The 19,904-nt window shown below is 39.9% G+C and overlaps 1 protein-coding gene across 7 annotated transcripts in view; it reads left to right on the top strand.

The window, feature by feature from the left end:
* ERC2 (ELKS/RAB6-interacting/CAST family member 2) overlaps window positions 1-19,904 on the top strand; it is a 915,804-nt gene that overhangs the window by 30,901 nt on the left and 864,999 nt on the right. For all 7 annotated transcript variants that reach the window (XM_053219211.1, XM_027039010.2, XM_053219212.1 and 4 more), the window contains exon 2: window positions 2,077-2,873. In XM_053219211.1, coding sequence (XP_053075186.1) covers window positions 2,217-2,873 — 657 coding nt within the window. In that variant the 5' untranslated portion in view covers window positions 2,077-2,216. The remainder of the gene's footprint in view (window positions 1-2,076; window positions 2,874-19,904) is intronic.

Below are 19,904 nucleotides of genomic sequence, written 5' to 3' on the forward strand. Positions count from 1 at the left end.
TGGAGATCTGAACCTTGGTTTGCCCCTTTCCAAAATCTGTGGTCTTAGTGTCTAAAAAGCTGAAGAAAAATAAAGTACTTTACACATATCCTAAGAAGAAGAGCAGGAAGCCATGATACACCCCATTAAGGCCATTTGGGTCCTAACACTGAGGGAATAATCACAACCCTGTAGCCCAGTTACGTAAAATTGTGTACCAAAGTGCTTGAGTAACCATGACAGGGAACTTCTACTATTTTTCTCTAGGGGGTACGGGACCAGGAAATCTAACACGGTGTACTGTTCTTGTACCATTTCTGTACAGGTGTGGGGTAGTGTGGAGTGAATATTTAGGTCAACCAAAATGGAAAAGCAGTCCCAAAACACCAGCCTGAAAGATGTATGTGAAAGGAGAAAAAGCCAGGATTGCCATTTTCTCTGGTAATAGCATTTAGGATCTGGCTAGATATATATGAGTCTTGATGGTTGAGCCACCTCTTTTTAAAAAAAAATTTTTTTAATTTTAATTTTTTTAACTTTATTTTTTATTTTTAAAAATTTACATCCAAATTTGTCAGCATATAGTGAAACAATGATTTCAGGAGTAGATTCCTTAATGCCCCTTACCCATTTAGCCCATCCCTGCTCCCACAACCCCTCCAGCAACCCTCAATTTGTTCTCCATATTTATGAGTCTCTTCTGTTTTGTCCTCCTCCCTGTTTTTATATCATTTTTGTTTCCCTTCCCTTATGTTCATCTGTTTTGTCTCTTCAAGTCCTCATATGAGTGAAGTCATATGATTTTTTGTCTTTGACTAATTTCACTTAGCATAATACCATCCAGTTCCATCCACATAGTTGCAAATGGCAAGATTTCATTCTTTTTGATTGCCAAGCAATACTCCATTGTGTATATGTGTATATGTGTATATATATATATATATATACTCCATTGTGTGTGTGTGTGTGTGTGTGTGTATATATATATACCACATCTTCTTTATCCATTCATCCATCGATGGACATTTGGGCTCTTTCCATACTTTGGCTGTTGTTGATAGTGCTGCTATAAACATGGGGGTGCATGTGTCCCTTTGAAACAGCACACCTGTATCCCGTGGATAAATGCCTAGTAGTGCAATTGCTGGGTCGTAGGGTAGTTCTATTTTTAGTTTTTTGAGGAACCTCCATACTGTTTTCCAGAGTGGCTGCACCAGCTTGCATTCCCACCAACAATGCAAAAGAGATCCTCTTTCTCCGCATCCTCGCCAACATCTGTTGTTGCCTGAGTTGTTAATGTTCGCCATTCTAACAGGTGTAAGGTGGTATCTCATTGTGGTTTTGGTTTGTATTTCCCTGATGATGAGTGACGTTGAGCATTTTTTCATGTGTCGGTTGGCCATCTGGATGTCTTCCTTGGAGAAGTGTGTATTCATGTCTTTTGACCATTTCTTCACTGGATTATTTGTTTTTTTGAGCCACCTCTTTTTCTTCTAGCTTCAAAATGGTCAATAGGTTCAAACTCCTGAGTCGATGCTAGTTGATTGGTGGTAAACCATCTAGAATATTATGTTGAGAAGAATTCCAATCTTAGTGGAAATGAGGACAGTGATGGATTAGTGATGTCTGGAATGGGTACAGATGGGGAGGTAACAACCTGATTGACTGTTATTTGATATCCTAGGAAGCAAAAGCTTCTCAGAGTTACTGTCAAGCCACTTGTGTATGGGGGGGGGGGGTCACGCCCCTAGGATGGAGTATTTTATAGCCAAGTTCTCTATGAGGAGGAATTCTATGGTGAATTTTCTGGACGTCCCAACTGTCACTTAGCACAAACCAAAATGCAAAGCTTCATTTTCCTAAGGAAAAACAAGTTTCCTTTTTGCTGTGAGGACTTTTGACCTTGCTTGGGGGCAGGGTGGGGGAAATATACAAAATGTTTGCATGTTGTAAGTAAAGTTTGGGGTCATTCAAAAAATGAATATGGGTGTGACTCTCTGATGTTCATGTATCTATCATTATCATCATTGATCTATCAATGTATTTTTAAAAATATAATACAGTTTGTTTTTGATTATCTTTTTTCTCATTTTTCAGGTCTCTATTTGGAGTCATTTTCTGGTACAGACGGTGAAAAATATGCAGTGAAAATTCAGGCCAATAGTGGAAATACTGGCTTACCTCCCAACTTAGTATAGCATTCCTTCTCTTCAGTAGCACCTCATAATAGAAGAAAAATGTATGGAAGTGCAAGAACAATCACCAATCTGGAAGGTAGCCCTTCCAGATCTCCTCGTTTGCCAAGGTCTCCTCGTTTGGGCCACAGAAGAACAAGCAGTGGGGGAGGTGGAGGAACAGGCAAGACACTGTCCATGGAGAATATCCAGTCCCTTAATGCAGCTTATGCTACGTCTGGACCCATGTATCTGAGTGATCATGAGGGGGTGGCTTCGACAACTTACCCAAAGGGCACCATGACTCTGGGAAGGGCCACAAATAGAGCTGTATATGGAGGTCGAGTCACAGCCATGGGGAGTAGTCCCAATATTGCTTCTGCTGGACTTTCCCACACAGATGTTCTTTCATACACGGATCAACATGGTGGTCTGACTAGCTCGTCTCATCATCACCACCACCAGGTCCCCTCCATGTTGAGGCAGGTAAGGGATAGCACAATGTTAGACCTTCAAGCCCAGCTCAAGGAACTTCAGAGAGAGAATGACCTCCTCCGGAAAGAGCTAGACATCAAGGACAGCAAGTTGGGATCTTCCATGAACAGTATCAAGACCTTCTGGAGCCCTGAGCTCAAGAAGGAGAGAGTCTTGAGGAAAGAAGAGGCAGCCCGAATGTCTGTCCTCAAGGAGCAGATGAGGGTTTCCCATGAAGAAAATCAGGTAGGTTATGACTCATCTCAGGGTTTTTCAGCCTTGGCTTCTCACTGAGTAATTGATGCTTTGCAGATGGCACCATGACCTGTGCAGAAGGAAGTTTGGCATCATCAAGAAAGCTATGGCTTAGTACGTGTTTGACTTGGAGACCACAAAAGGGCATAAGAAATATGAAATTATGGCTTATTATCTTATTTTCCAATAACTTTTTCACCCTGTTGCTGAAGGGGAGGAACTATTCTTCACTGCCTAACTTTTGTACTTGGTTAATTTTTTTTTTCTTTTTCAGCAGTAACAACAGCAGCTCAGATGTACTTCCCTCTGCATAGAAGAAGAAAATGTTAATTTTTGCCAGAGTAGACACTGTAACAGCAACATTTAGAGAGCCACACTTGACTGATCAATTGACTTATTTTTGAAGCCACAGCAGCTTTATTTCTTTCTAGAATGAGGGGAATTTATTCTCTAAATAGCAAACCAAACATTAAATAGCACTGGATAGAATGGGTTTGGTATCATCTTGGAGAGACACAATAAGTTTTAACCTGGTCTTTCCTTTATCCATTCATATTAAATGCACATGTATTATGTGCAAGGCACCTTCTTACTCTTCTTTAATCTATCTTCCATGTCATAGCAAGATTAGTTTTCCCAGGGCCTACTTGCATTATATGCCATTTCTCTGCTTTAAAGCTCTCAATTATTGCTTACTGCCTTCAGAGTGAAGTCTGCCTCTTTGGCTGAGCCAACAGCATCATCAGCTGAAAGGCCAGAGCCAGCCTTCCCAGCCTTATCTCATACCTCCTCCCTGCACATTTCCTATGCTACCTGCACTATACTTGGTAATTCCTGCACACGCTCAGGGTTTTCCACCTCTATTCCTTAGCTTTTTCTGTTCCCTTTCACTAATGGCCTTCTCAGGGCCTCCTCTCCCTGCCTCTCCCCTTTCAGTGCCAGCCAGTCTCCATTTCCAAATCCTACCTATTCTGTGAGGTTCATTTATCTGCTGCCGTTTTCATAAGGGTTTTGGAGTCTGATATGCCTGGGTTTAAATCCCAGGTTCACCTCTTACTGATAGTGAGGTAAGTGCTATGAGATGGGGAATAGAGAGCTCTGTGCCATTTGGCTGAAAAATTCCCAGATATCATTTAACTTTCTGTAGAAATTTGAGATAATTCTAACTTGGCTGAACTAGTGATTCTTCAATAATTGGTTTGGATGTTGGCCTAACAAAGCTCTCTGCTTTTCTTGGGGTTATCTGCTGGCCCTCCTGTTTCCCTGGATACCACACTTTGGAGTCCAAGTATCTTTAGAAGCATTTCTGATCTGTATGAGAATCTTCTCTTCATCCTGCTTCTATGTGTAGAAAGCAATCACCTTATCCTTTTAACTATCTGACAGAGCCTTTGCTGGTTTTCAGATGTGGAAACGTGATTTTTAGTTGGAACAGAAAGTTTTGTTCTTCAACCCTAAATCAAATCTATGCTCCTCACTATCATTTCTGCTTTTATTTTTTTTTTTTCTTCTGACTTTGCTGGTTCATGATGTCCTTATGAACCTGTTACTGCTATGTGAATTTCCCTAGTTCTATATTGGTTTTCTTCTTTTTTAGTTGCTTTGGAAAATGGTTACAGCAGTTTAGGAATGATGCAAATAGCGACAAAAAGTGTGAAGGCCATTCTTTAAACTGTCAGTTTCAAAGTTACTTTTATCCTATGCTCCTATCATTAAATTTTTTTGAGCAGAGACCCCAACTTATACATGTATATTTATGATGTGCTATTATGCCAATATATTATGTGTCTATTCTGACAGTCATACAGATGTAAATATGGAAGTGACAACATAAAATAAATAATATATTGAGGTACATTTTAATGATGCACAAAACCTTTTTGGTTTGTAAAAACATTTTAAACCCCTTTTCTATTTCATAAGGGTTAGTTTTAGTTTAAAGTAGAAAATATCCATAGTTCTACTTAACTGTCCCATGTTGCCTTAAGCCAGAAACAATTGAACACTTGAGGGTGCTCCCAGGACCCCTTCCTAGTTCTGGAAACTACTATGATCACAGGCTATGTTTGGTACTATGGGTGCCATATGACCATGTGACATATGATCCAGTAAGAGCCCCAGTATTAACCTGTGTTATTAAATAGAAGTAAAATGTAATTATTTTCTTTTTTAGGTTAAAAATATAAAAGGAGGAAGAAGCATGGAGAGTTTGAAAAGTCAATTTGCTTGCAATATGAGGTAGTATTACAAAGTAAAGAATCTAAATATTGACAAAAAGCAAGTTATTTTTTAACAATTGAAGCACCTCTCTTTCTCCTCTGGGAATTATGTCAGGATCCCTTTTAGAGGTATTGGAGTACCTATTGGTCAGGATAGGGTGGTAATCAACAAACCTCAAATCTGAGTGGCTTAACACATCAAGATTCCTTCCTTATTCACCTGAAGTGTGAAGTAGGTCAAGTGAGTCTCCAGGGCAGCCCTCCTCCAGGCAGTGACTCAGGATCCCTGCTTTCTGCACCTTGGCACATGGCTTCAAGAGTTACTACACCAGAGGAAGGGAGTGCCTGGAGATGGCACATTGGCTTCACAATTCCTTGGACTGGAAGTGACACGATTGCAAGGGGTCAGGAGGTATAGTCCTCTCCTCTTTCCAGGAAGGAGAGTCAGATATGAAGGAACACTAGAAACTTCTACCAGTGGGGTTTTTATGTTTGTCAAAAAGTGGAGTTAGATGAAATAAAGTTAGGGGAACAATCCAGATTCCTGCTGTTGCTGCTGTTTCTATTATTACTGCTACTGCTACCGATAGACATCTGTTGGGGTTTACTATGTGCCAGGCATTGTTCTTAGAACTTTGTGTACATTATCTTATTTAGTGTTTGTGTCAGTCACCTGAGGTAGGTGCTAGACTTTTTCTCATTTTACAGATGAAAAATAAATGTAAGAAGAATAAGCAGCTTGCCCAAGTGCACATAGCTAGTAAATGAGAGAGCTGGGCTTTAAGGCTTTGGTATAGTTTATGCCAACGGCTAAGACTTTATGTTCACTAACTCCTTAGAGGATCACTGAGCTGTGAGTATAATCTTATCATCATATGTGTTAGATGAAAAAAAAAAAGACTAACTCTGATAAAATGATTAAGAATGTGATTTAGTTTAATTGGGATTTTTATTCTTAATTAGGAATTTATTTCTTTTTCCCAGAAGTGTTTTTTTGTGCTGTTTAGAGTTTCTGCCATTTACCATAACTGACTATAATTTCCCTTTAGAGGAAAAAATCATGGAAACTTTTTCTGTATGGAAGAAAAGAATGTAAAGGAGATACGGAACATTTGATTGTGGTTTCTTATGCACAACCACGGACTACATCTACAAATGTGGTTCTACCAGAGGGTATCTGGATAAATAGAATTTCACTAACCTAAATTTGGGTGATCTAAAACCATTTGAACTATACTATGTAAATACAAATGGGAAGCAGATCCATCATAGGGTGGAGGTCAGGAAGCTCAAAGTGCTCTTGTATATGAAATTCATGGTTCTGTGAATTTAATGCTCACTAATGCAAACCTTTCACCCTTATGTGCATTGTTGAAGAGGGCTCCCACTCATGAATTATTTTGCAGTATATTTGGAAGTTCTAGTGGTTCTGTCCAAGGGAGCTGAACCCAACTGCAGATCAAAGGGAGGATGTTGAGCATTCTCCCTGTGTTATAGGAAGCACACGACTGTTGGAAACTTGGAGACAATGGGTAGGTGGCTGTGACCAAATCTCTTATGTGCAAAGAGTAGCTACTCAGGTTCCTGGATGGATATTTCATCTCAGACTCCCTCCCCACTCCTATCCCCCAGGTTCTCTCCCAGGGCCTGCTTCTCAGCCACACAGAGCTGCATGAATAGAAATATATTTGGGACCATGAAGAGTTACAGTATTGGCAGTTGGCATCATTGGCATGTTTGTATAAACTGGAGTGCATGGATGCACAGTTACTCTTACGTTATCACTTGTACTTTTTACTTCATGATGTGCTGTCTTGAATGGAAGAAGAGGGTGGTAGAGTATTACAGACAGCTAATCTTTGGAATGGTGTGAAGTCAATGTCAAACCTGTAGAATGATTTGGGGGAGAGGTGAGAAGAAAAGATTTGGAGTGGATGTTTGGCTGCCACTTGAGGCAGCCCCCTTGTTATTTGTAATTCCTATGGGGTTGGGTGTGGATGTTGGGGGCAGGAGAATGCAACTATTAGAAAGTAAAGTAGCCTAATTTTCTCTAAAAGGTTATATGATTGTCTTTACAGCTCCTTTCTATTTACCTGTGTGATAGAGATCACAGAGGGAACACATGGTAGAGGAGAAATTTTCAGAAATTTCATAAGGACTTATGTTTTGCAGTTTGATGCATATTACATTATTGACTTTTCATATTCCTGGATTTTTTTTGCAATAATTAACTTTATATTTTTAATAGATTACTTTTTCCAAATTAGATGTATATTAAGCAATTTTGAGACATTTTCCTAACTTGCACATGGCTGGCCAAGGATCTGCATGAATATAAATAGCATCACACGCTGGGAGATTGTACTAGATCTAATATTTACCCATCTTGTGAATGCAGAAGTGGGACAAGGTCATTGGGAAATGTAACCTAAGAAGTGTAAGTAAACCTGCCTGGGGAGTTTTACGGCTTTTAAGCAATGGTTATGTGATGATTTCTATTTCTAGCTTAACACAATAGGAAATAATCTACTCTAAATCAATATTAGTATGGGTTTTTGATGAGTTTTTGAGCTAGTTTCAGCATATGATTTATTGGTTCTCATTTTGAGCCTGTAACTTGAAAAGGTCGAGATGGATCACATTTCCGTGTTTCTTTTATCATTTTGTTTTGTTTGTATAACTGTAGGGCCATTTCAACAGGGTCATTAAACTCTGTTCTAAAATGCTCATTTCATTGGGAAATGTCCAGATATGAAGGGTTGTACCACTAGGAAGTGGGTGATAGAATTAATTCTATCTCCTATTGGGAAGGTGGCGAGGCAGCTGCATTGTGAGGGGGTATGCACTAACAGTTAAATGCAGCTGCAGTCACCTTGAGTACTGGGTGTTTGTGGGATTAAGGGCTCAGCCTTGGAGTGTCCAGAACTGTCCAATTTGTGGATGGGACTTAAATATATTCACTATTCAGACCTGTCTTTTCCTTGTGCCTTCTTTCAGGCTCCATTCCTTCTGCTACTCTAAGTCTGAGATCCATCAATCCCTCAAAGCCAGTTTTCCAAAGTGTATCCAGGGAAATGACACTTGGCAGATGGGATTTTCTGGTCAAATAAACTTGAGACATGGTATACTAGATACTTCTATCCTGGAAATTAATAATACTTATGTTATGGATTGAATTATGTTCTCCTCAAAGAGATACATTGGAATCTTAATCCCCTGTAACTCATAATGTGTTTTTATTTGGGGATAGGGTCTTTACAGAGGTAATCAAGTTAAAATGAGGTCATTTGAGGGGGCCCTAACCGAATTTGTCTAATGTCCTTACCAAAAGGGGAAATATGTGGGGCACCTGGGTGGCTCAGTTGGTTAAGCATCTGACTCTTGATTTCAGCTCAGGTCATGATCTCACAATTCATGAGATCAAGCCCTATGTTGGGCTCTGCACCTCTGCACTGACAGTAGATTCTCTCTCTCCCTCTCTCTCTGCCCCTCCTCCACTCATGCTCTCTCCCACCCCCTCTGTCTCAAAATAAAGAAACATTAAAAAAAACTGGGGGGGGGGGAAATTTGGACACAGACATAAACACGCACCAAGGGAAGATCATATGAAGAGACAGGGAGAAGATGGCCATCTACAAGCCAAGGAAAGAGGCCTGGATTCTTCACCCACAGTCCTCAGAAGGAAGTAACCCTGGTGACACCTTGATCTTGAAGTTTTAGCCTCCAGAACTGTGAGACAATAAATTTCTGTTGTGTAAGCCACCCAGTTTGTTCTACTTTATTATGGCAGCCCTAGCAAACTAATACAATATATCCCCATGTGAAATGAAATGCTCTAACTCCTACAGTTAAAAAAAAATTATTAAGTTTGCTTAATCCCACAAAGTCCATGAAACTTTATCTTAAACCAAGCATCTATGTATTAAGCAGCTATTGCTTCAGTAATGCTGTGTAACAAGCCATTCCAAAACCTACTGTCTTAAAAAAAAACATTTACCTCTCCCTCACATATCTGCAGGTTGGTTGCAACTTAGTTGAACAGGGCTAGACTCAGGGCACCAGGCTCTAGGATGAAAGTTCAGTTCAAATATGTTCTACATGCATCCACATTCTCCTTGGAACAGAAGCTATTCAGGAATTCATCTTACAGTGGATCACAGATGCCAAGTCTCTAACCAAATCATATAAACACATTTCAAACCTATGTGCATATCAAGTCTACTAACATTCTGTTGCCTAAAGCATGTTACATGGTCAGGCCCAAAGTCATTGGGGTCAGGGGATTGTACTTCCTCTCAAATCACATTTATATGTATATGTGTGTGTATATATATGTATGTATCTGTTATTCTGTTATATATGTTAACATATATGTTATTATTATATATATTGCTTATATATTTTAAATAATCCTATTTGTCATAAACTATAAATATTCCTAGAACTAAAGGCCACACTAAGAATGTCTGCATCAGGAGTAGGTCTGGAAGCAATATATTAAAATTTGAGACTTATGAAGGTAGATGAGCACTTTCAGTGTGGTCAAAGTCTCCTTCAGTGGCTGGGCCTTCCAGAGTGTCCTAATGATGCCTATTTATTTATTTATTAAGGTTTATTTATTTTTGAGACAGAAAGAGACAGAGCATGAGCAGGGGAGAGTCAGAGAGAGAGGGAGACACAGACTCTGAAACAGGCTCCGGGCTCTGAGCTGTCAGCACGGAGCCCGATGCGGGGCTCGAACTCACGGACCGTGAGATCATGATCTGAGCCGAAGTCGGACGCTCAACCGACTGAGCCATCTAGGCGCCCCATAATGATGCCTATTTAATGGCCGAGTGTCAGGCCCCTCCCTTTCTGTCTCATGTAACTGGGCAATGAAACCCAAGTGGGTATCTGAGAGGTTCTGGGAAAGCTTTTGTTTTCCTGATAAAAAGAGTAAATATATGTCACCAGTGATGCTTTTTCCCACTTCTTCCTGTCTTGAGTGTTGATATGTTGCCTGGAGCTGTATCAGCCATATAATAACCATGAGAGAAAGGCCAAGCCAAACACAGAAACATACGTCCTCCCATCTCTGAGCACTTGCAACAGTACCTACAATGGTTGGCCTCCAGACCTCTAGTCATGTGAGAAAATAGCCCCTTTTAGTTTTTTTTTTTTTTAATATGAAATTTATTGTCAAATTGGTTTCCATATAACACTCAGTGCTCATCCCAACAGGTGCACTCTTCACTGCCCATCACCCACTTTCCCTTCCCTCCCACCCCCATCAACCCTCAGTTTATTCTCAGTTTTTAAGAGTCTCTTATGATTTGTCTCCCTCCCTCCGTAACCTTTTTTTCCCCCTTCCCCTCCCCCATGGTCTTCTGTTAAGTTTCTCAGGATCCACATAAATGAAAACATATGGTATCTGTCTTTCTCTGTATGACTTATTTCACTTAGCATAACACTCTCCAGTTCCATCCACATTGCTACAAACGGCCATATTTCATTCTTTCTCATTGCCAAGTAGTATTCCATTGTGTATATAAACCACAATTTCTTTATCCATTCATCAGTTGATGGACATTTAGGCTCTTTCCATAATTTGGCTATTGTTGAAAGTGCTGCTATGCATCAGCACTCCTGTATCCCTTGGGTAAACTCCTAGCAGTGCTATTTCTGGGTCATAGGGTAGATCTATTTTTAATTTTTGAGGAACTTCCACACTGTTTTCCAGAGTTAGCCCCTCGTAGTTTAAATCACTGTTGGTTGGATATTCTATTACTTGCAGCTCAATACCTTCCTAACTAATAAAATAGAAAGTTATTAGTTGAGAACTATTATTCATAATAATTATCAGTCATGATAACCATAAAAATATGTGTATTTCAGTGGGCTGAAATGAGACCTTAAAGGACCTTACACATTAGATTGAAGAAACCTACTTACTAATTGTATTGGGCAATACTCCAAAGTAGTGACACAAATCTCAAAGCCTGTGTATGCAAAAAAGGGGGATCTATTAGTTCTTATAATGAAATTGCAGAAAGGCTCAGATGTTGAGCTTGGGGTTGACTGGATCCAGTGCCTCACACTGTAGTAGGATTTTGTCTCTCCTCATTGTTTCATCTCTGGTTCTTGATCTCTGCCTCTGTCTGTGTGTAAGCCTCATTTTTGTCTTTCATGTGGTGGGTGGTCTTGGCTGCCAGTACCCCCAGGTCATAACTGAATGGTTAAGAGATCCCTGTCTTCACTTCCCATTTGGAAAATTTATAGAAGGATTTTTGGTCCTGCCTTGGTCATATCCTGTCTCTAGTACTTGGTGAGTGTGAATTGCTAGGGCAAGGGGCAGGTATGTGAGAAAGGTTTACTATGACAGGTGAGTCTATTAGACTTTAGGGAGGGGCAGGGTTTTTTTTTTTTTTTTTTAAGTAGGCTTTATGCCCAGTGTGGAGCCTGATGAGGGGCTTGAGCTGAGATCAAGAGATCAAGGGTAGGATTCTTAACCGACTGAGCCACCCAGGCGCCCTTAGATCAAGACCTGAGCTGAGATCAAGAGATCAAAAGTAGGATTCTTAACCAACTGAGCCACCCAGGCGCCCTGAGGGGCAGTTCTTTAAAAAGACTGAGATGAAGGGCAAAGGGATGCTCTAGGACAAAAACAGATGTTCACTGCACTGACTTGAGCTGTCCTTAGTTACCCTCTTTCTTCAAATATTTTAAGGGTTTATAGTCATATCAAGAGACCTGGGAGATTAAGTCAATCAAATACCAATTAGGTATATAAGTTTTTTTTCATTTTAACTCTGATTTAAATTATGAGTGTTTATGTATGCCTTCACCAATGTGACAAAGGCGAACAGATTTAGAACTGGGTAATATAAACCAGTTTAGCACCACAGTATAACTTGAAATGCTGAATTTTAGAAGGACAACAACAACAAAAAGTCAACCTTCCTCATCTTGAAATAGTCTTCCTCAGCTCCTCAGAGAACTGTAGCTTTTGTCTACCTTTCCAGCAAGGTGGAAAACCCTTTGGTCCAAATTTAGGCAATGACCTACTTAGACTGAAACCACAATTTTAAATGGCTTTCATGGGTAGGTGAAAACTTCCTTTGGTTCTGAAGATAGATGAGATGGCACAGAGCCAACAGTTGATTTCTGTTTGCTAGAATGTAGGAGAATGATTTGAAGTGAACTACACACACATCTTTGTCACAGATGTCAGCTGGTTTTTTCCTCAGTAATCTCTTGCAGTCAGCCCTAAGATCAGCCATGTGCACTGCATTAGTAGTCCTACAGATTTTTATTCCCAGGTTTTATTTTATGAAAGACTTGGCTAATGGGGGAAGGAATATAAACATTCCTGTATGCTGGACCTTGGGAGAGCTAAGTGACTTCCATCTTCCATTTTCTCTCTGGATCACTTTATTTTGGCAATGGGATAGCAACAACACACAAGGAACTAAAGAAAACGTTTTGGAATATTTCAACAAATAGATTATTATAATCTCACTTGTGCCAAAGGCACTTTTTGAAACCAAGCTCCAAGTGGGGAAAGGCAGAGGGAGTGGTTACCCCCAAAACACTGCCTAATAAAATTCCCTATAGAAGACATCCTCAGAGGATTTTAAGAAGCAAGTATATGTTGACAGGAGAAAAGTAACAGAGTGATTTTATCGGCCAAAGCAGATGGGGTGGGTTCTGAACCTAGCCTCTTCTGGCCAGAGTGCAATTTCAGTTTCTATAATTAGTTGCAGGTGGAGCTCTTGTGTTGTTGTTTTGGCATCCACTGACATCTGTGTGCAAATTCCCACCACCCCCAGTTGGCATTTGGACTCAATAAGTGGTTTTGGCTTTGCAGGAATATAGAAAATTGTAAATCTATTTCACACACACACATAGATAAAGCTGCTCTAAAGGTCAGGTTCTGAAAGCTGTGGAAAGCATTTTCAAAAGTTTGGGAAGTAGGTTTTAGGCAGGGTGTGGGCATGCAGCCAAGAGCTAGGGCAGCTTGACAAACAGAATTCTGGCACGTGCAATTTCTCCTCTGTTTCTCTGTGAAGCCAGCATTTGATTGTATCTTGGAAGTGATGTGCAGCCATTTTGTTTTTTAGTGGGAACATTCTGGAGAGAAAAAGTACAGATACTTCCTGTCTTATAATCCCGTAGCTTGGTTTGTACTATCTGGTTTGGCTATATACATTGATCAAGTTAACTTATTTGTTCTCAAGTGAGGGCAAATTGCCTCCTAAGGGACATTTGGCAATGTCTGAAGACATTTTTGGTTGTCACTACTGGATGGGGTGACATTCAGTGGGTAGAAGCCAGGGGTGCTGCTAAACAGCTCAAAGTACATAGAACTGCCCCCTACATTATCTGGCCAACAATGTCAATAGCTACAATGATGAGAAACCCTGAGTTAATTGGATGATTACTATATCTTCATTTTATTTATTTATTTTTTATCATTTATTTTTGAGAGACAGAGAGAGCAAGACAGCATGCAACAGAGCACGAGCAGGGGAGGGGCAGAGAGAGAAGGAGACACAGAATCCAAAGCAGTCTCCAGGCTCTGAGCTGTCAGCACAGAGCCCAACATGGGGCTGGAACCCATGAACTGTGAGATCATGACCAGAGCTGAAGTGGGATGCTTAATCAACTGAGCCACCCAGGCACCCCTATATCTTCATTTTCTAAATACTTTGCCTACATGCAATTCTTTCACTTTGTGATGACCAAAATTTATGTATTTATGTAAAAATATTCATATAAAAGGTAAAAGTTGATTCATCACTTCCATCATTTTGCGGGAAAGAATTAATTGTGAATTATGTCTTCTTCTTTTTTTTAATCTTGACCTGGATTAGTAACCATGAATCTTCAAATACCTTGATTCTTTTATAGGTAGACATTTGGTAAATAGAGATTCATCTTTTTTTTTTTTTAAGTTTATTTATTTATTTTGAGAGAGACAGAGACAGTGCAAGTGGGGGAGAGGCAGAGAGAAAGAGGGAGAGAGAGAGAATCCCAAGCAGGTTCTGCATGGCCAGCACAGAGCCCAACATGTGGCTCAAACCCGTAAAGCTGTGAGATCATAACCTAAGCTGAAATCAAGAGTCAGACACTCAACTGACAGAACCACCCAGGCGCCTGGATAGAGATTAATCTTTTAAGGAAAGAGACAACCCTTTAAAAAAATGAAATCTATTTTTTAAACCATCATTTCTTTACACCTTTAGTGAATTTTTATGGTGTTTTTTGACTATGTCTGACATTGATTTTGAAAAGGAAAGGGAGTATTTTTGAGCTCCTACTTTGTACTAGGAATTTACTAGTTGCTTTCCATGTGTGTGAGCTCAACAGCCCTGCAAAACACATGGCACCCTCATTTTTATAGATGTAAAACAAGACACGGAGATTAAGTGGCCTGAGGTCTCACCATTAGGTAGAGCTGGAATTTGAATCTCAGGTATGCTTAGCTTCAAAGGTGTGTTCTTTCTATTGTCTTAAAGGGGAAAACAACAGATTTGTTGAAAACCAGGGAATTTGGTGTGGAAATGGAAGTCCTAATGTACAGTGGAAGTAGAAATGTGCTGCTTGACAGTATCTTAAGGATGCTGTCAAGGAGTTATATAGAAAGGACAGAAAGCCAGAATGAGCAAGGGAGCATGTTGTCAAGAGCAACAGAGGAGAGAGGGCAAGCAGGAAGGAGCAAATGCATTCTTGTCAAGTACATTAGCAGAGGAGGATGCCAAAGGAAAACTATCTTGGAAACCCACTGAGAAGGATGGGAGGAGGCAATTCCCAAGAACTGGCTGGAAAATTAAAACTGCAGGTGGCAGAAGAATGAGAGAGATTATCTCTTAGGATGTTCATTAAAGGTCTGGCAGATCCATTCAGGTGGTTATGGCTTTGACAAATTGACTGGATCTATAAGAGCAGGGCTTCAGGAATGGGGAAGTTCTTTATTATGGATTATCCATACTCCAATGAGGATGGTCTCATAAATTTAGCTAGAATTCTTCCCAAACTTGCCTCTATCTACAGGGACTTCAAGGTACATGGACAGCTTTCTGGTGCAGGAGTCCCTCAGCTGGAGCTCTCAGTGTCCTTTTCAGTTGGTTTCTGGCCTCATTGGGATAGCCACACCTATTTAGGATTTGTCTTTTGACTTGTTCCAAATCTTGTGTCTCAAAGTCAGATCTTACCCTCTTGGGTCCCAGCATTCCTCATTTCCACCTCTCCCAGCAACTTTCCCCTATGAAACCTCTTTGTCCTTTTTGAGAATCCAGTTCACTTATTTACTAATTGATTTAGTCACCACTTATTTAAGGGAAAATGTATTTGCAAGTAGCAGAAACCCATTCCAACATGTTGAAGGGAAAAAGAAAGGGATTTACTAGGAACATATAAGAGTTCTTTTCCAACCCTACGTGTATGTAGGGGCAGCCAGGTGTCCTGGGGGCTAGAATCAAGTTAGTTGGAAAATAATCAGGAATAAGGACAAAGTCAGTTTTCACTATTTCTGTCTCATGTTTCTCTTATTTTCTCTTTTGATATGTTTTTATATGCTGCTTCTGAAAAAGTGGCCACTCAAGGAAAGCATCTTCTCCATTTAAGTGCTTCATAGAGACTGCCTAGAGTTGGTTGGTTTCAATTTCAAATTCAGAGAACCAAAAATCTGATTGGCCCAGCTTGAATCCAGAGTTTGTGATAGGTCCAATTAGCCATGGCTAAGGGAGTCATGAGATCCAGGCTCTCAACAGAACTATGAAAAGACTGCTGAAACCAGGGCATGAGGGGTAGATTCTCTAACAAGGAAACATATGGGTAAGGTGATAAGGAGGAAAGGACCGCCCTTGCTGGGAAATACATTTGTGGAACACATAAATGAGAGATTGCCATATTTCAGTTTTTAAGAAGACCATGACCAAAGAAAGTTAACTACTATCATCTGTCTATAGACAGCTATTTCAACAGCAGATTCAGTAGCCTTTTGGGGTCTCTGGGCCTTCTCACCCATGTTGTCAATCCCTACCTCTGATTATGCCCACTGAAGAAATTCCAGAAGTGGTATTAACTGACATGAGGATCGATTCATGCTGTCTTATCTTAGTGGATCCGTGTGGTTTCTTTATATAATGTCAGATCGCATCCTCTATGGAACTTTAAAAAATTCTCCACTTTTTGTAAGCTTCCTTAGTCTCTTTGGAAAATTAGGTCTCCAAAGTGGATGAGATTATGTTACCAGTTACAAACTTTTAGAACTAGGCATTTTATAATCTGGCATCTTCTATTTTAAGTTACAGCAGTTAGCTTGAGTTCTAAAAAGTTTTGTCTCCTGAGCATATATTATCTAAAAAGGAATTGAAAAAAATTAAAATTCGTCCCTTGGATGAGCTTTCTGAAATATCCGTGTAAAGTAATATAAAAGTTCCCAAAGAATCCTGGAACCAGAGGAATAAGTAAATATATGAGATGGAAAGTTGGACAGTGCACATGATGACCACATTTAGAAATTGCTCAAATTTAGAAGTGTGGCAAATAATAAAGTTTGCTTTCTCAAATTTTTTAAACTTCTGTTTGTGGTTTTTAACTTTGGGGAGCCATATCCTCTTTTAGAAGCCAATGAAAACTTTTACATTTTCCCTAGAAAAATGTGCATAACCTGAATTGTGCACAACATTTCACTTCCTTATCTCTGCTCTAAACTCCAAGGGTATCTGAGGATATTTAGGTAAAACCTCTGTCTGGATATTTCCATTTAATATTACATATTGCACATGTATTAGGAGTAGGTAGTTCCTGGCAGTTAATGAAATGAATGAGCTTTAGGTAATGCAAGACATGTCTTCAGCTCACTGCTCTTCAATTTTTGCTGAGAAGTAGGGGACATGTGCTAGGATTTTGGTGATAGTTAAAAGTGTGTACATTGGTACAGTGGAAACTGATAGATGGACAGCACCCATTACTAAACATATTCAAATACAATATCCTAAAGGTGATAGATTTTAGTCCACCCTCAGGAATAAGTTATCCCGGAAGAATTTGCATGATGTTGGGTGTCATACTTAAGTATATGTTTAAATATTTTCGTTAAGGATTTTTGTTTGGTTCATTATGTTTGTCTTGGGATGCCGAAATTCCCACTTCACCACAGATAATTCTATTTCACTTTTTTGTGATTGCAAATAAAATAGAACACTGCAAACCAAATTATGCTGTAGGCATTTGTGATAGTGCAAGGAACAAAAGATTTTGGGAAGTTACTAAGTAAGGGTAATTGGGCACGTACTGTGTTCCCAGTAACAGGCTACCAGCTGAAGAAGACTCTAAAGTGTAAGACACATTTACTATTTTGTAAAAATCATTAGAGACCTATTTTTTTTTCCATGTAGATTGTAACTAAGGAACACAGATAGCAGTCATGTACCTTGTTTTTGATGGGCAGTTTACTCTACCTTGGAACTTGAACATGAAATTTGGGCTAGGGAAGAAATCTTCTCTCTCAATTTACTTAACTTTCTGAGAAGAACCCTTGATAGGACTTCTCTCTCTTCTGTGGAAGCCTACCCAGGGTCCAGGAGAGTGGGCTCAGCATCCTCCCAACAGCCAGATAGTGTAAGGTTTCTTGAAGGGGTTCGGGAGGGGGAGTTAGAGAAAGTTTGGGCTTTGCCTTTCTCAGGCAAGCATGTGAGTCTGTGAATCACTTTCCCATCTAGAACACCCACCTGACTACAATATGTTCCCTTGATAAGAATAAAAATGATCAGTATAGCTCGTAAAGCACTTCCTACGTATACCCTAAATGAGATAGTGATATTTCAAACATTGTGCTGATGGGCTCACATATGGTATCTCATTTAATCCTCATGATGACCCTGTGAAGTAGGTACTATTAATAATATCACTATTTCATATGCGAGTAAGGTATGGCTAGAGGAGAGATCACTTGTCCAAGGTTACAGTTAGCAAGTGGCAGAGCTGGAGTTGAGCCCAGGCAGACTAACTCCAAAGTTGGTCTTCAGTCAGTCAGCCCTGACTATGATATAGAGTGGCCATCCCTGTGTACACAAGGTGATCTTAGGACAGGCATGGAGTCTGCATTATACAACCTGGAAGCCCAAGCCACTAGGCTTTCCAATGAGAAAGTCATTGCCTTTCCAGATCTTATCCAGTACTTCTAATGAACTTCAGTGAGAAAATCTCAACTTGGTACCAGTTTTGAGCACCCTCCTACACCTATTAGGTGTTTCCTTACTGTAGGCTGTGGAATGACATTCCTAAACAATGCTTATATTGTAATCTGGCAGCCCTGGTTTTACCCTTTGTATCTGATATGCTGTCCATTCAGAGTTTCTGTGAGCAGACTGGTAATGTGGCCCTAGTGTGGCCTGCCTTTTCAGGTCTTGCTTGACTATCCTTGACAGTGGTTGAGAGCATCAGCTTTGGAGGCGGATTGCTGAGGTTCTGTTTCCAGCTGTGGAACTTCAGGCAACTTCTCTCTTTGAAATTGTTTCCTCACCTGTAACGTAGGTGTAATGACAATACCTGCTTTAGGGGTACATTTACTGCTAGTGGAATAAATTTAATAGGATTTAAGTTTAATTGGATTAAATGAGGGAGTTCATGTAAAAATATTTAGCACCATGCTAACCTGAGTAAATATCAAAGTAATAGATGATGAAGATAATCATGAGGGAAAACTGAGGACAAAGGCATCACATGGGGGAGTAAAGTGCTAAAAGAGTGGCAGAGAAATGGTATGGTAGAGCCATACTGAAGATTGCCCCATCTCTGATTATTCTGCAATTTGTATAAGCCAATTTGAGTTGAGGCTTTATTACTAATAGCCCAATGCATCTTGATAGGGCCATGAATATTCAGGGCTCTCTGTTTAGAAGTTTTATGGTTACAAAAATGAGTAGGTCCCAGCTCCTGCCTTGAGAACCTAGTCTAGCAGAGAAAATGCTGTACTCCTAAAAACCCATAAAAGAGAATTATAAAAAAAGGGAAGAAATTTGTCCATGCCATTAAAAGATATAATTTGATTTAGGAGTCCAGAGAAGGAAGAGATGAAGGAAGACTTTATATAGAGAAGGTGGTATTAGAGATAATTCCTGAGGATGGACAACTATTCAAGATGGTAGGTGGGAGCAGGGGTTGGTGGTGGTGTTTTGAAGTTCTCAATGGAGGGAATGGCCAAAATAAATTAGATGGCTGGAGATTTATTTCATAAAGCACAAGTATGAAGGTAGGGCAAAAGTAGTACAAGTATTACACTTACATCTAAAGAGTAGAAAGAGAAATTGACACTTGGAGATCACCTTTTTTTATTTTTCTGAATTAAGAGATGTTAGTATGGTGGTTAATATATATGGAGGCATATGTTGGGACAAACTGTATTTTGCTTCTATGATTTTTCCTATGTATTCCTGGCCCTGTGAACTCCTCTGGGACTGCCATGGTACAGCAGAAGGATGACTTTAAGAGCCCCTCTGTCAATATGCTGAAGGTTAAAAGGGAAAGGTGCTTATGAATCCAGCAAAAGCTCTGGGTTTGTTGAGTTGAGAACAGCTTGATTTTCCTTGGCTTAATTCTTTGACATCCCTTTTCTATTATTAATGTGTGTGTGTGTGTGTGTGTGTGTGTGTGTGTGTGTGTGTGTGTGTGTGTGTGACAGACGGGGTGGGGGGGGGGAGAAGAGAGAGAAAGAGAAACAGAGAGAGGGAGAAAGAAAGAGAGGGGGAGAGAGAGATGCCATCTTCAAAATGTCATTGTTGGATGTGTAAGTATTGTTATATGCCAAGGAGATACC

Source organism: Acinonyx jubatus, chromosome A2, assembly GCF_027475565.1.
Source record: "Acinonyx jubatus isolate Ajub_Pintada_27869175 chromosome A2, VMU_Ajub_asm_v1.0, whole genome shotgun sequence".
Classification (NCBI taxonomy): domain Eukaryota; kingdom Metazoa; phylum Chordata; class Mammalia; order Carnivora; family Felidae; genus Acinonyx; species Acinonyx jubatus.